Genomic DNA, 15,013 nt, shown 5'->3' on the forward strand with positions numbered 1-15,013 from the left:
GAAGTGTGAATTGGAGTGTGGAAAAAGTAAGGAAGAGAAGGAAGGTTATAGGAAGGGAATATGAGAGAAAGTGGTTTATGAAGAGGTGGTGCATGTTGGGAATACAGAATGCGAAGTGAGAGATGCAGCTTTCAGCTTTCACAGACCACATCCTTTCTGCATCAGGTCATCTAACACCATCCACTCAAGGAAAGGATAACAGAGAAGAAAAGCCATAGAGAAAAGAAGCCAGATGGCTTCAGCAACAGGAGGATGATAGATGTAGATGACAGAAAGACAATACATCAGTTTATCATGAGGAACATAATCTTATAACGAAAAGTATTGTCTCTAACACTAGGAGGAATTTCTTTAAACATTACTTGCAGAATGATATTATCACCACACAATAACATATTTTGACGCAAATTACACCACCTTATGCCTTGTGGTCAACCAAGACAAAATTGCATAATATTAGTCGGCAAAGGTAATTTTCTTTTAGAAGTTCATGAGTTCTTCCTTTTGTACATAATCCTAAATGACTCTCTTTTGTTGTCAGGTGTAAAGAGAAAAGCTACCCAATGAATTTACCTTCTGCCAGCATTATTATTTGCTTTTATAATGAAGCTTTATCAGCTCTACTGAGGACAGTACAAAGTGTGTTGGATCGTTCTCCAGCAAACCTGCTTCACGAAATTGTCCTTGTAGATGACAATAGTGATTTCAGTGAGTCATATTCAGCTTTTCTCTTTTTTCTTCTATTCATCCCTCCCTTGGTGGGTGGTTAACTTTATATCATTCTTAGACTAGATTCATAACTCAGCAGATATAATTTCATGACCAGACAGACTAGATAGTATTGTGGTGGGGATGAATTCCAGTGGTGTGCTTGTTTACCATGTCACTTGGTGTTGAGGCCTGTCCCTCAAATGGAGTGGGCTTTAAGGCCCCAATAAACGGCCAACTTCCTGAAAATCAACATTATTCCCGGTGGTGCACAGTACAGGTAGCAGACGAATCAGCATCAAAAGATAAATTAACATTTCAGCTGTGACTCTTCATCAATTTTCTGATTTGTTTTGTCAGTTAATCTAAAAGATGAGCTTGAGAAGTACATTTGGAATAGTCTACCCAGAAAAGTGAAGCTGGTGCGAAACTCTGAACGAGAGGGATTGATACGTGGCAGAATGATTGGAGCATCCCATGCAACAGGTAATTTGAGACAATTTGGTATGTCATCAATGACTCTTGCAAATTTTATGTCTTGCACTGTACTGCTGCCACAAAACAACACATTTCATGACACATGTCAGTGATAATAAACCTGATTCTGACAATGCTGCCATATGAAGGGAAAATAGGCCAAGGGCGCAAGAATAGATCCCTGAGGGATTCCACTGGTAATGATGCAGGACCAGGAAGGGAAATAAATGCAGGAGGTCTGTGGCTACGACAAAATGGATAATAACATGCCACTGTGAAGGTTGCATAATCATAGAAAGTTTATGATACAAAAGACGTCTTTCAGCCCATTTTGTCTATGCTGGTCAAAAAAGATCTGCCCAAGCTAATCCCACACTTTGGCACTAGTTCTGCAGACCTTCACCTACTTCTGTCTCAATTACATAAGTATAAATAATCTGGTTTTTGCCTGATGTTTTTCTCAATGTTGGAATAAATGTTGTCCAGGTTCTGCTATGGTTAGGCAGAGTGCTGCATCAAATTATTGTCCAAAAGGCAACCTTGAAAAGAATTCTTGCTGCACTGTTCTTTTGACCTGCCCTTCTAAATATTGCAAAAGTCTGTGTGATTCTTACTACTTTTAAGAACTAACCACTAGGTCTTCCAAAGGTTAACAATTGTAGAGCTAATTATTATTTTCTTTTTTAATTATATTCTAAATAACTTGTAGGTCCTGCTAATGATTCACTAAGTGAACAGTTTATTTGGTATTAATTACAGTAGGTTTTAGTTATGCTTTGAAATCAGTTCTGTCACCTAATTCTTTCCCATTTGTTTTCCATAGGAGATGTACTGGTGTTTCTTGACAGTCACTGTGAGGTGAATGATTTGTGGCTACAACCCCTGCTGACTCCAATTATGCAGGATCGCAAGACTGTGGTGTGCCCAGTGATTGACATCATCAATGCTGACACATTAATCTACAGCTCTTCCCCTATTGTGAGGGGAGGGTTTAACTGGGGCCTGCATTTCAAGTGGGATCCAGTGCCTGCTTCAATGCTGAATGGACCAGAGGGACCAACAGCAGCAATCAAGTAGTAAACCTGTTTTATTCCTTGTATGCTTTCTGTATATAAAGGGATTTTCTTAACATTTTGCAATCTGAGATAAACAATTTTACTTCATGAGAACAGTAACTGGCAGATCTGCTTTCATGAAGGGAATTGTAATCCATGATGATTTCAGCCAGTTTCTCTTACAAGCAGCAAATAGATCTGAGATGACCAACCTTTATTTCTCTCTCCCCCCTTTATTTCCTTTTCACAGTTCTAATATATAAATATATTTATTACTGTTATAGCTTGTATGTTCCAGGAAAGTCATTTAAACAGATGAGAATTTTTGAAACACTACGATTATTCTTAATTTCAAGTATTCACTTTACATTCTATTGTAATGCACACTCATTAATACTTTACACATGGGGATCTTGGTGACATCTTACAATGTTCTCATTGCTGTCCCCCTACTTTCCATAGACAACTCTAAAGGATCCGCAGTCCAGATCTACACTTACACAAGCTCCTGTCCTCCCTTTACCTCTGTGTCCCCTGCTATAAATTTCAATCCCTCCCGAGACTCAGTATTGTAATTTTGAGGTTGTTTACTTTCTTTTCAATTTTTTTTCCATAACTGTTGCAAAGCCTTTTATAATAAAATGTTCAATGTTATAACAAACATCTTGGGGAACAAATTTTGCTACTTGCCGGTTCATTCTTTTATTCATTAAATCTGAGAGATCTTGTGTGCAATTCACCGAGAAAGTGAAGCAAGATTTCACTATTTGCAATCTCAAAACAATGTCATAATTTTTCACTGATCCTCCTTTGACATTTTCCATTCCAGTTAAAAATGATCAATTCTCTCGAGCTTTTCTGCACAACTATAACTTGTTGGTTTTAATCCAGAGAATCATGGTAGTACTTTCTGTGATGGATTGCCAGACATTCATCCCTTTCATCATTGCTTCATGCTTTTAAATTCAGTGTCATCGTGTATAAAGTAAAGAACTCTGCTTTTCTTTCTGTGATCCTCATCCATGGAGGATGGCCAGTGGGCCTTTGCATCTGTGCTGGCGATCAGTTGGATGCCCCTGCTTCTTTCCCAAATTTCAGCAAAAAAAATCCTCTTTTCAAGCGTACATTCAACTTCATTTTGAACGTTACCATTGAATCTCCTTCCACCATCCCATCAGGCAGAACATGCCAGAAAATAAGCTCTAAAATTCTTTCTAGAATTGTACTATTTTACACTTCTTTGCATTGAACTGCATCTGACACCTGTCTGCCATTTTTTCTAACTTGTCTATGTTGACCTGCAGTCCTTCCTGATCCTTTCTCTTGATTTACTGTACCCCATAATTTAAGATTCATAGTTTGGTTTCATTGGTAAAGTGTTGCTATCATTTCTTTATGCCTGTGCCCAAATATTGCTGATATATGCTTGCACTGACCTTCCTGCTCCCAGATTAGGGTGGCACCCTCCTCCTTTGATTTCCCCATCATTTCTTCCTGGTCCTCCTCCCCACACCAATCAATGTGCACGTTCTTTTCTCCATCCTCTGTTATCAGCAGATCCTTGTTTTCTACCTGTTCTTGCTGCTTCTGTTTCTTCCCAGTCCTTTCTCCTAACACATCCAGAGGTGGCAAAAGAATACCAGCGTGATCTGGGGCACAGGAAGATAAATGATTGTGCGTTCAGAAGCTTGAAATCTACTGATCTCACAAGAGTTACTACGTGCAATGAGCATATAAACAGCATTCAAAGTCAATAGAAACGGAAGGGTTGAAAAACTTAATTTTTCTTGTCTTAAGATACAGCCATGATGATGCTGTCTTGGAAATATTGGCTCTACATATTTGGCAATTTGTAGGAAAAGGACAGGAAGCAAGTATGTTTTATTATAGTGAAGATGCAGTGTTAGAAACTGGAAAAAAAAATTAGTTCAGATCTGCACCATTGGTATATAATTACATTTTCAAATTTCTTTATAAATTCTTCCTATTCAGGTCACCTACAATGGCAGGAGGATTATTTGCAATGAACAGGCAATACTTTAATGAACTTGGACAGTACGACAGTGGCATGGATATTTGGGGAGGAGAAAATCTGGAAATTTCATTTAGGGTAATACTATTTGACTTGTGTGAACTTTCCCTTACTTACATCTTAAAATATATTAGAGTGCACTGTTTTATAGAGTCAAATTTACAGGGATAAATATTTATTTCCAGACAATATAGACAAACAGTTTTAACAAATCTTGGTCAGAGCAGATATAATCAACATCAACCCAGTTATTTGTATTTTTTTCCATTTCTCCACTTGTCTGCTTCATTCATTTTTGGTACTTCTCTGATCACTTCCTTGTGACATTTTTCCTTTCCCAATACGAACCTCATTTGTGTCTTTCATTTTCATCTTAAACTTTTAACTTTATTTACACAGCGCTGTAACAGGCCCTTCTGGCCCAATGAGCCTGCGCCACCTAATTACACCCATGTTAACCTACTAACTCGTACGTCTTTGGAATGTGGGAGGAAACCAGAGCACCCGGAGGAAACCCACGCAGACGTGGGGAGAACGTACAAACTCCTTACAGACGGTGGCGGGTATTGAACCCCGATTGCTGGTGCTGTAATGGCATTTCGCTAACTGCTATGCTACTGTGCTGCCTTGCACTTTCAAAATCTCAATCCTCTACTGATTAGCTCTCCCTTCACCACAGCAACTTTCCTGGAGCTAGCAATCTGGCCTCTGTGTTCGATGTCATAGCCCCTATTAAAATGAGTACTGTCTTTTCTCCTCCTGGCTGCTCCCTCGGGCCCAAGGAAACTGGTTTTGAACAGACATGTGAATAAATGATTCTTCGGTAATATTGAAACCCTCTGATCACCTATCTCTGCTGCATTTTATCTTTTCCCCAGCACACTAGGCTACACTTTTAAGGTTAACCCCATCCTAGCCCTGCACACCCATCTTTTTCTCCTTACGCCAACTTGGAATTCTACCCTATTCCCACTAATCAGCTGAACACCAAGCATTCATTCCTGAAACCGATGCTGGCTGATACTCCTAATGGTTCATTCCCATCAGGTATTGTTCCCCTCTGCTAAAGAAATAACCTTTGATCCCTGTGTCCTCCAAACTGTTGTAACCTTCAAGTTTCATAACCATCTTCCAGAACTCATTGTAACAAAGCTGATCTTTCAGTTCTTGGCTATGGTTTCATATAGTTGACCACATACCAGCCTTTTAAAATGTATCTCTTTCATCTAACAGGGTGTGACTGCACTTGTCTGTCCCCAGTCACTACTTTCCTCCTTATCCTTGGCAACTGTCTGAAACTGAACCAGATTCTTCATGATCATGGTCTCATATTTGGCCCTAAGATAAGTTTTCAACTGCACATCAATGCCATAGCAAAGCGTGCCTGTTTCCACCTGCACAACTTTGCCTTGGGCTCAGCTCAACTTCTGCTGAAACCCTCATCCAAACCTTGGCTACTTTAGAATTGACTCCAGGTGAACTTGCCTCACTCTTTCTGTTGTAAATTTGAGCTCATCCCAAACTGCTGTTCTTTTCCCAACAAGTATCTAAGCTTTTTGACCCATCACCCGTCTTGCTAACTTGTGTTGGCTCCTAGTTGAATAACACCTCAGTTTTAAAATTCTCATCCTCAATTTCAAATCCCTCAAGATCTTGTCCCTCCTTATCTCTGTAATCTTCTCCAGTTTTATCGCCTGTCCAGAAATCTATGTTCCTCCAATGTGCCGCTGCTTCACCAGTGGTGGCAGTGCCTTTAGCTGCCGAGACCTTTGTCCGAAATTTCTACATCTCATTCCTTTTAAGTCCCCACTTAGAACCTACCTATTGATCCAAGCTTTGGCTTTTCTGACCTAAACGTCTTGTGTGGCTCAGTGTCAGAATTTATTTGGCGGCATTCCTGTGAAAGGATTATTTACTGTGTTAAAGACATAACGTAAATACAGATGGTGTAATTGTATTGGTAGAGTGCAGCATCAGCGTCGCTTCTGTACCTCAACTAGGTGAATGTCATGGGCATGTTCAGTTAAATCGAGGCCTTGTTTACTGTCTCTAGCTCTAAAGGTCTTGCACAGAAGAACTAGTGACCTGGATATTGCTTTTCCTCCAACCAACATCACTAAAAAAAATAGATTATCCAGTCATTGCCACCGTGTGGGAGCTCACTATGGGCAATTTGGTTCCTACATCACTGTGGTGACTACAGTCCAAAAGAGCTTTGGGGTATCCTGAGGTCATGGAAGGCATTTTAAAAATTCATGTCTTTTTCTTCCAAAGATGATGCCATTTCCATCTTTTAGTTGGTGTATACAACTCCTAAGAATTCACATGGAATGAACTGAATTATAAGACATGTCAGGGCTCCTACTGGAAATATGATTTAACATCAAATTTATTGGAGGATTTAAGTGGCAGGAAAAACAAAATACAAAACTAAACTGAAAATTGGACTTACGGACAGGCTGACACAATATGGAATTCATGTCACAAATATGAATAATAACAGATAACTGATCTGTCTCACTCTGTAATAGTTGCGAAGGTATCAGACAATGCCTTGGTCAGAATTTTCTCGCGCTCAGTAAAACACTTAGCCTCTGCTTGTCAGCTGCTCCTAATGCTTTTGCTTAAATTACCATGTGGGAATTTACAGTTCATTATTAGCCAGCTGATTGGGCCTCTGCAGCTGGTCTCTTGGTCCCCAAAAAAGGCACTGACGTACATAAATTTAAGGATTTCACAATAGTATCCCATGAAGCTCAGGCAGTGAATGTGCCAGGTCAGCTCTTTAAAAAGGAACTTCCAGAAAATGGAAAAGAAAAAATATTCCTAGTTTCAGAAATATTGACTTTTGACTGTTACTCGTTATTCCTACCTTGAGTACAATTGGATCATATTTTGTCGTTCTCTTTTGGTTCAGATTTGGATGTGCGGGGGTCGGCTAGAAATAATTCCATGTTCCAGGGTTGGGCACATTTTCCGTAAACGCCGACCATATGGTTCACCCAGAGGGCAGGATACCATGGCACACAATTCTCTCCGTCTGACACACGTCTGGATGGACGAGTACAAGGTATGTTACCTCACTGACCATAAAAAGGATAACTTAAAGCTGGATGTACAGGATGACTTGCTTTTGTTTCATTTGAGAAGAAGAAAAAGTGTTTCTGGTACATTTATGATTGGTGGCCATTTCATAGAATGGTTACAGCACAGAAGCAGGTCATTTGGCTCATTGTGTCCACTCTGGCCCTGTACTAGATCTACACCCCAACCCCTTCTCTGTAGCCTTGCAAATTTTTCCTCACCATATATTTATCCAGTTTTCTCCTGAAGGCCACAATGGAACCTTCCTCCATCATACCTGCAAGCAATGCATTTCCAGATTCCAGTCATGCTGTGTTTTATATATATTTAAAAAATCCTCATGACATTCCTAATTCTTTTTCCCTTCACTTTGCATCTGTAACATCTAGTCCTGTCTCATCCACCAACGTATCAGTCTCCAACTGTTCACTCTGTGCACACCCCTCATTGTACACCATCAAAGATCCCCTCAGCCTTCTCCAAAGAAAACAGTCCCAGCCTCTCCAATCTATCCTTAATAATCGTAATCCTTCATCCCAGGAACCGTTCTCGTAAATCTCCTCAGTGCCGTCATATGCTTCCGATAATGAGGTGACCAGAAATGAACGCAAAGCTCCAGCTGAGGCATGAATTACCTGCTTTTATACTCTATTGATAAAGCCACTTTCAATGACTTGTGCACCCATATTCCTGGGGCCCTTTGCCCCTGCACCTCTTTCAGAACAGTATTCTTTATTGCCTCACCTCATATTTTTCCTTATTAACTTTATCTCCTGTGCATATCTATGCCACCAGCCCGTTTGTATCCAACTGCAATTTATCACTATACTTTTCACATGGTTTTATGACAGTCTGATTGTTTCATGGTTTCTTATTTCAATTTATTTAATTGAATGTCGTGGTTAATTTATGTAGATTTAATTATCCTCACAATATTTCTATCGAGATATTTATTCTCCCATTATAGAATTGTCAGGATTTCTTCACTTTAGATAAATCTATTCATCTTCAATTTTAACTGCATAACCCTTGTTCTTTTTTAAAAAAAATTCAGGAACAATACTTTGCCCTCAGGCCTGAGCTCAGAGTCTGGAGTTATGGTAACATTAGTGAACGTGTTTCAGCCTGAGAAAGAGACTCAATTGTAAATCATTCAAGTGGTATCTGGACAATGTCTACCCAGAGATGCAAGGTTCTTGGACCAAATGGAGAAGCCAGGAGTGCAGGCATGCCGTTGTGGTTAATAGAGCCATGAAACGGCCAAAAGTTCTCCAGCATGGAAGGTAAGGCTCAGTCATAAGCTGCCAAATTATCAAAAGCCTTTTGAAATTCTGCTGTGAAATCTTAGTGTTAGTTTTGAGAACTTACAAGGGGAGTATAATTAGTCTGTCTGTTGTATATTTCAGTCTTTTTGGGTTACGCATAATATATTGCCTGCATTAATCTGGTACTGTAATCAACTCAAGTTATCCTGTATTTCCACAAACCAATATCTTAACACACTTTAAAACATTCTTGCTATTTGCACCAAAATTTTTTTGAGAATACAAGACCAGGTTGAAATGTAAAAGATGAGTATTGATAACAGTCTGTCAGCCAATTAATTGAGTGCCAGAGTAGGGTTTTATGACAGATCACAATAAACAGTCAATTATTGTCAGAAACAGAGTCAAAAAATCCAGTTTGTGGAACAGAGTTTTGTGACGGAAAAAACAGCAGGTTCTCGCTTTAAAAGCAACATCCCTAACAAAATGTGCAGTGGGTGGAAGGTAGTTAAAGCCAGATTACGTGCACAAAATCAGTTTCAATCGTTCATAGTAGTGCAGTCACCATGCCCAGCTGACAGAAAAAAATATTCAGTCATTTCTACCCTGACTGGAAATAACATTTTCACTACATCCAGCCTAAGATGAAAGCTATCAAACTGTCCTTTAATTTCCTACTGTTTGCTCTCCTGCAGATTAGGTAAGAGTGTTTCACAGTAGCGTAGGATGGGAGTAGAGTATATTACTAACTCTCAGAATCACAATTCAAAAGAAGTCTCTCAACCCCACAACCAATGGTTACTGGCTTTCCGACTGCTTTGATTCTGTATACAAAGCCGGGAGCTCTCAAATCTGAGCTTCTAGAAATTTCATCCATCAGCGTTTCAGAAATTGGAGTAATCCACAATAACCTTGCATCTTCCCCTGTTGCAGACTCCTGGACAGCACTTCCTAAGTGAAGTTGTACTAGTTAAATGAATACTTAAGACACACTGCAATGATAATTAATATTAAACATTTATATGTGGCAATAAAAGGATAAGCAATTGTGAGATCTTTGTGGATATAGAACAGTTTGCTGGTGACCCTGCAATGTTAGATGATTGAATGTCAGGTCTGAGGTGGATTCAAATGGGAGACTTGCCACACATTCTCTCAAAGCAGGAGTGGTCAGATAAAGAGCTCTTCAGTGACTGATGTGCTCTAGTTACAGGCAGATAAACAATCGTGCAAGTTTGAAGAAGTAACGAGGGTCCTTTCCCTCATTGTACTATCCTTTATGGGAATCTATATATTGACTCCATTGTAGACCAAGCCAGTCTACCACAAGCCGACTTGAAGCATTGATTGATTGCATTTTAGTTTGAATTGCTGGAAGGTTCTAGGCATTGCAATCATTGTTTGGAAATTCCCAATGGCCAACTTGGCAAGGGCTAGGTGATCCTTGGGATTGATTGTAGTGCATTCCAACCACTGGGCTCAGGTTCCCCAGAAGAGCCAGGATCCAAGTATGTAAGAAAACACTTTTGTCTCCATGACCTATAGATGGAAAGAAAACTATTATTTAAGGATTTCTGCAGCTCTCAAGAAAATGGGCACAGATCAACAGGGTATGCTGGTAATGGTTCATGTACCAGTCAATGAAATGGAGGCCAGCACAACTCATTAACGAAGCAGCTGTTCCAAAGGAGTCACCATAGTGATATTCATGCAGTCAGTGATGTCCTAGTCTAGAGTAGCAGGGGCAAACCTGGCCTACCTGCTGGATTCATGGGAAAAAGATAAAGACATTTGGTCTAGTACACATGGCATCACCATGACAATGCCAAAGGAAACCATGGCATTATTCACTGTTGCAGCCTGGAAGAAACCAGAGGCTGGCAACCTAGGGTGCAGTAACTATAACTCTGTTACTAGCTATGGCTCTTGGCTTTGGGTCTTGTTGCAGGAGATGATTCAGTTCAAAAGGTTGCACAGCCTCTAACAACACTGGTTGCTTAAGTGGTGAAAAAAATCTCCAAAACAAAGAAAATTGTCTTTGAAAATGTTCGTTTCTTGTGAATATACAGCCAAGGTGATAATGTATGCCATATCCACTCTGATTTCTGCTAATTTTTTTCACTTTTGTCCTTGAGAAACACTTCTCGATGCGTACCTGAGATCCACCCTGTCACCCATTACTCACTCCAGGGTGCTAATTGTCAGTGCAACATGTAAAATGTTTAGAAGTATAGAACTATTTAGAATTCTATCCAATAATTTCACAGGAATAAATGGTGCTGCCTTAAAGTATTCTGAATTCTGCATTAAAATATTGCTCTATTCTCTGAAATGTGAGAACTTCATGAGACTATGATAATTAGTTCACCAACATTCAGTAGTCCTTGACAATCACATTTTTTTTCCTCCCCATTTTCTGTGAATCAGTTTAACTGAAGGGCAATTATTTGCCTGTAATGAAATTGCAATTAATTCCGAACCCTTGAGAACTAAAATGGCTACAGTGTTTTTGCAGAGAAGTGAGTAACCTTTGCTTAATTAATTTATTTGCTCCCTGAGTGATCTTTCACTTCTCCTTATTCCTGTCCCGTACTCAAACCTATGTAAATGTTTCAGCCTTGTGACTGTGCCACACTGGTGGATATTGCTTCCCATGTCACAGATTACAAGACAAAGGAGAAGTAGGCCATTCGGCCCATCGAGTCTGCTCCGCCACCTATGAGCTAAACTATTCTCCCATTGAGCCCCAATTCCCGGCCTTTTCCCCATATCCCTTGATACCTGACTAATTAGATACCTATCAATCTCCTCCTTAAACACCCCCAATGATTGGGCCTCCACAGCTGTATGTAGCACAGAATTCCATAAATCCATGACCCTCTGGCTGAAGAAATTTCTCCTCATCTCTGTTTTAAATGGGTACCTGTAATTCTAAGACTGTGCTCTCTTGTCCTGGACTTACCCACCAAGGGAAACAGCTTGGCCACATCTACTCTGTCCAGTCCTTTCAACATTCTAAATGTTTCTGAGGTCCCCTCTCATTCTTCTGTACTCCAGTGAGTACAGTCCGAGCCGACAAACGCTCCTCGTAAGCCCTTGCATTCCGTGAGTCATCCTCGTAAATCTTCTCTGAACCCTCTCCAACATCAGTACATCCTTTCTAAGATAAGGGGCCTAAAACTGCACACAGTATTCCAATGAGGTCTCACCAGTGCCCCATAGAGTCTCATCAACACCTCTACTTTTATACACTAGTCCTTTTGAAATGAATGCCAACATAGCATTCGCTTTCCTTACCTGCCGATCCAGCCTGGTGGTTAATGTTTAGGGTATCCTGCACGAGGACCCCAAGTTCCTTTGCACTTCCGAATTTTGAATTTTCTCAACATTATATCTCACCTGCTATTTCTTTGCCCACTCTCCTATGTGTATCCAGCTGCTGAACATTCCCATGTTTGTGCCCATGCACCTGTACCAGAAGTTCTCCGATGTGCAAAGTGAAGGAAAGGGTATGCAAGTTGGAAAGAGGAAGTTTCATCTGTTTTTACATTAGCATGGATATCACATTGAAATCGATCTTGCAAGTTGAGACCATACCTGGTATTAAATAATGAACGTGGTTAACATGTTTTCTGTGAAATTGCTTCAGCTGCAATTTGAATGGAGGTGTTTAATTCAGATTGTGTAAAACCTATGGTAAAAACCCGGAGAGTTCTAAATCAAGTTCCCGAGCTCCTGTGGCAGTACTTACTAGTCTCTGGAGTGTGGCTGTGTTGCTTCACTGCTAACCTGCCCTGGTTCCTATGAGGCCAATTACTCCCTCTTGGGAAGTATTCTAAATACTATAACTCAGTTAATTACTGCTGCTTACCCACTTCTGGGTTTAGCCAGCTGCATGTCAATTTCTCTTTCTCAGTTAGTTATAAAACCCATTGTAAAATGATCAGCTTCCTTTTTGCATTTTTTTAATATAGTTTTTTCCATTTGCAATAGAGCGTGGCAGTCTTGTGTTTGAAATCAAACTCATTAAAATTGATCCAACGTTAACACTACTGTACTAACCAGTGAATTGGAAGCAAGAAAGGTTCAGCAAATAGAATCTACTTAAACTGTGCACTACAGAAAAACATCTATAGAATTTAATGGAAACATAACTCATGATCATAACTATAGCGAGCTTTTCCAAAAATAGCAGAGTTGCTTTCTCCTGCACCGTTGCAGTGATGGTAACATAAATTATAGGGTTTAAAATCAATCCCAGTCACCTTCAACAGAACGATCTCTAGATGTGATTGATGGGAGAATTATCAATCACGTCCATTGCAGCTGGCACTAATAATTTGCACTGCAAAGTGTAGCTGACGAGGCAAAAGGACCTTGAACATTTTGTGAAAACAAAATCCCTTAAGTCCTGGTTTCAGCTGTGCATATTTCACTGTGGCTTTCTCCTAAGACTTAAATAGGAAGGAAATTGAGGTGTTGACCCCCCCCCCTCCCCCCCACCTTCACACCTTCAACTAAAATAACTGAGCATCTGGAAAAGGGATGTGAATCATACAGCACAGAAGTGGGCCCTGTGTTGTCAGCTAATGAAGTGACACAAGTTTTCTGAGGTCAGGTTACTGTGGATCAGCTTCCACCACATTCTGAAGCAACAGGTTATGAAATGGATAGATCGGTGTGAGTATTCACACGGTCATTTCACATCATGCACGTCACTTTAGAGTAGAAGTTGAGATATGACATATCAACCTCTGTGAGGTTGATAAGTTGCTCAACTGTAGGAGGGAATGACATTAAGCTGGAAAGGATGCAGGAAAGACTCACAAATATGTTGCTGGGACTGAAGGGCTTGAGTTATAAGGAGAGACTGCATGGGAGGGGGGGTGGGGTGGGGCTGTTTTCCCTGCAATGTTAGGAGGCTGAGGGGTGACCTGATAAAGGTGTATAAAGTCATGGATGGGCAAAGATGAGGTAATACAGTCCTTTTCCCGGGGTAGGGGAGTGTAAAACTAGAGGGCATAGTTTTAAGGTGAGGGGAGAAAGGTTTTAAAGGGCCAAGTTTTTCCATACAGAGTGGTGGGTGGTCGGATGAAACGAGCTGCCAGAGGAAATGGTAGAGGCAGGTACAATTACAATATTTAAAAGACTTTGTGGATAGGAAAGGTTTGGAGGATAGGTGCCAAATGCAGGCCAATGGGACTAGCCCAGGTAGGCACCTTGGTCAGCATGAATGAGTTGGGCTGAAGGGCCTGTTTCTGTGCTGCATAACTCAAATATCAGGTTGTAGCACACAAAAAAAATTCTAAATCCCAAATTGTTCAAAAGTGAGATGGGATACATAAAGTGATTGGGGGAAGTTAGCTAAGATAAAAGATGTGAAGTGTTGGAAGGTGATGAGAATAGATATGAGATAGATAAGAATAGATTAGTCACATGTACGTCAAAACACACAGTGAAATGCATCTTTTGCGTAGAGTGTTCTGCGGGCAGCCCGCAAGTGTCGCCACGCTTCCGGCACCAACATACATAGCATGCCCACAACTACCTAACCCCTACGTCTTTGGAATGTGGGAGGAAAACCCATGCAGACACGGGGAGAACGTACAAACTCCTCACAGACAGTGGCCGGAATCGAACCCAGGTCGCTGCCGCCGTAATAGCATCGTACTAACCGCTACACTACTGTGCCTGCTCAAGAATACACCCAAGGATCCAGAGGGAAAACAGAGAGAAAATAATAAAGGAATTAGTTTTGGCATGTACACATTACAGTATTTAGTATGTGCCTCAGAGAAGATTGATGATGATTGAGTTCCAAAGTTGAGAGAGTGATAGGCATGGTGGAGAAACAGAATGGAATTTGTGGACTTCTAAGCCTTTTGACAGGGCATCTCTCAAGAGATATGGAATTAGAAGCAGGAGGTGGAGTGTAGGAATTAAGAGCAGTTTCTTATGGTGGGTGGAATAGAGTATTGGATGTGGTTTGGAAGGCTACTTAAATTGAGTACATCAGTGATTTGATATGGAAAGCAGAAAGCAGAGTGGTGACCTTACAGAAGTTCTTTGAATCCCAAAGGAATTTCTGTTAAATTTATTATGGGCTATTCCTTGTCCATCCATGTTTATCCTTGAACCGAGGAGGCAGTTAAGAGTCAATCACATTGATTCTAGCGGCTCGGAGGGCAGAACCTGGTAAGACAGCAAATTTCCTCTATAGTAGATATGAACCAGCTGTAATTATACAACAATCCAGTAGTTTCATCGTTTCCATTACTGATACCAGGTTTTAATTAGAATTTTATTTAATTAGTTGAATTTAAACTCCCCAGCTGTCATGGTGTAATTTGTGGCTGTGGATGAATGGTCCAGGCCTCTAGATGCCAGTCCAG

The 15,013-nt window shown here is 40.4% G+C and overlaps 1 protein-coding gene across 1 annotated transcript in view; it reads left to right on the forward strand.

Moving 5' to 3' along the window:
• Positions 1-15,013, forward strand: part of galnt11 (UDP-N-acetyl-alpha-D-galactosamine:polypeptide N-acetylgalactosaminyltransferase 11 (GalNAc-T11)) — a 36,515-nt gene that overhangs the window by 12,122 nt on the left and 9,380 nt on the right. Inside the window, 7 exon segments of the mRNA XM_052015704.1 lie at positions 542-708; positions 1,069-1,194; positions 2,009-2,258; positions 4,233-4,350; positions 7,190-7,342; positions 8,411-8,476; positions 8,479-8,639. Of these exon segments, the coding sequence (XP_051871664.1) occupies positions 542-708; positions 1,069-1,194; positions 2,009-2,258; positions 4,233-4,350; positions 7,190-7,342; positions 8,411-8,476; positions 8,479-8,639 (1,041 nt within the window).

The sequence above is a fragment of the Pristis pectinata genome, chromosome 5 (genome assembly GCF_009764475.1).
Source record: "Pristis pectinata isolate sPriPec2 chromosome 5, sPriPec2.1.pri, whole genome shotgun sequence".
Lineage (NCBI taxonomy): Eukaryota > Metazoa > Chordata > Chondrichthyes > Rhinopristiformes > Pristidae > Pristis > Pristis pectinata.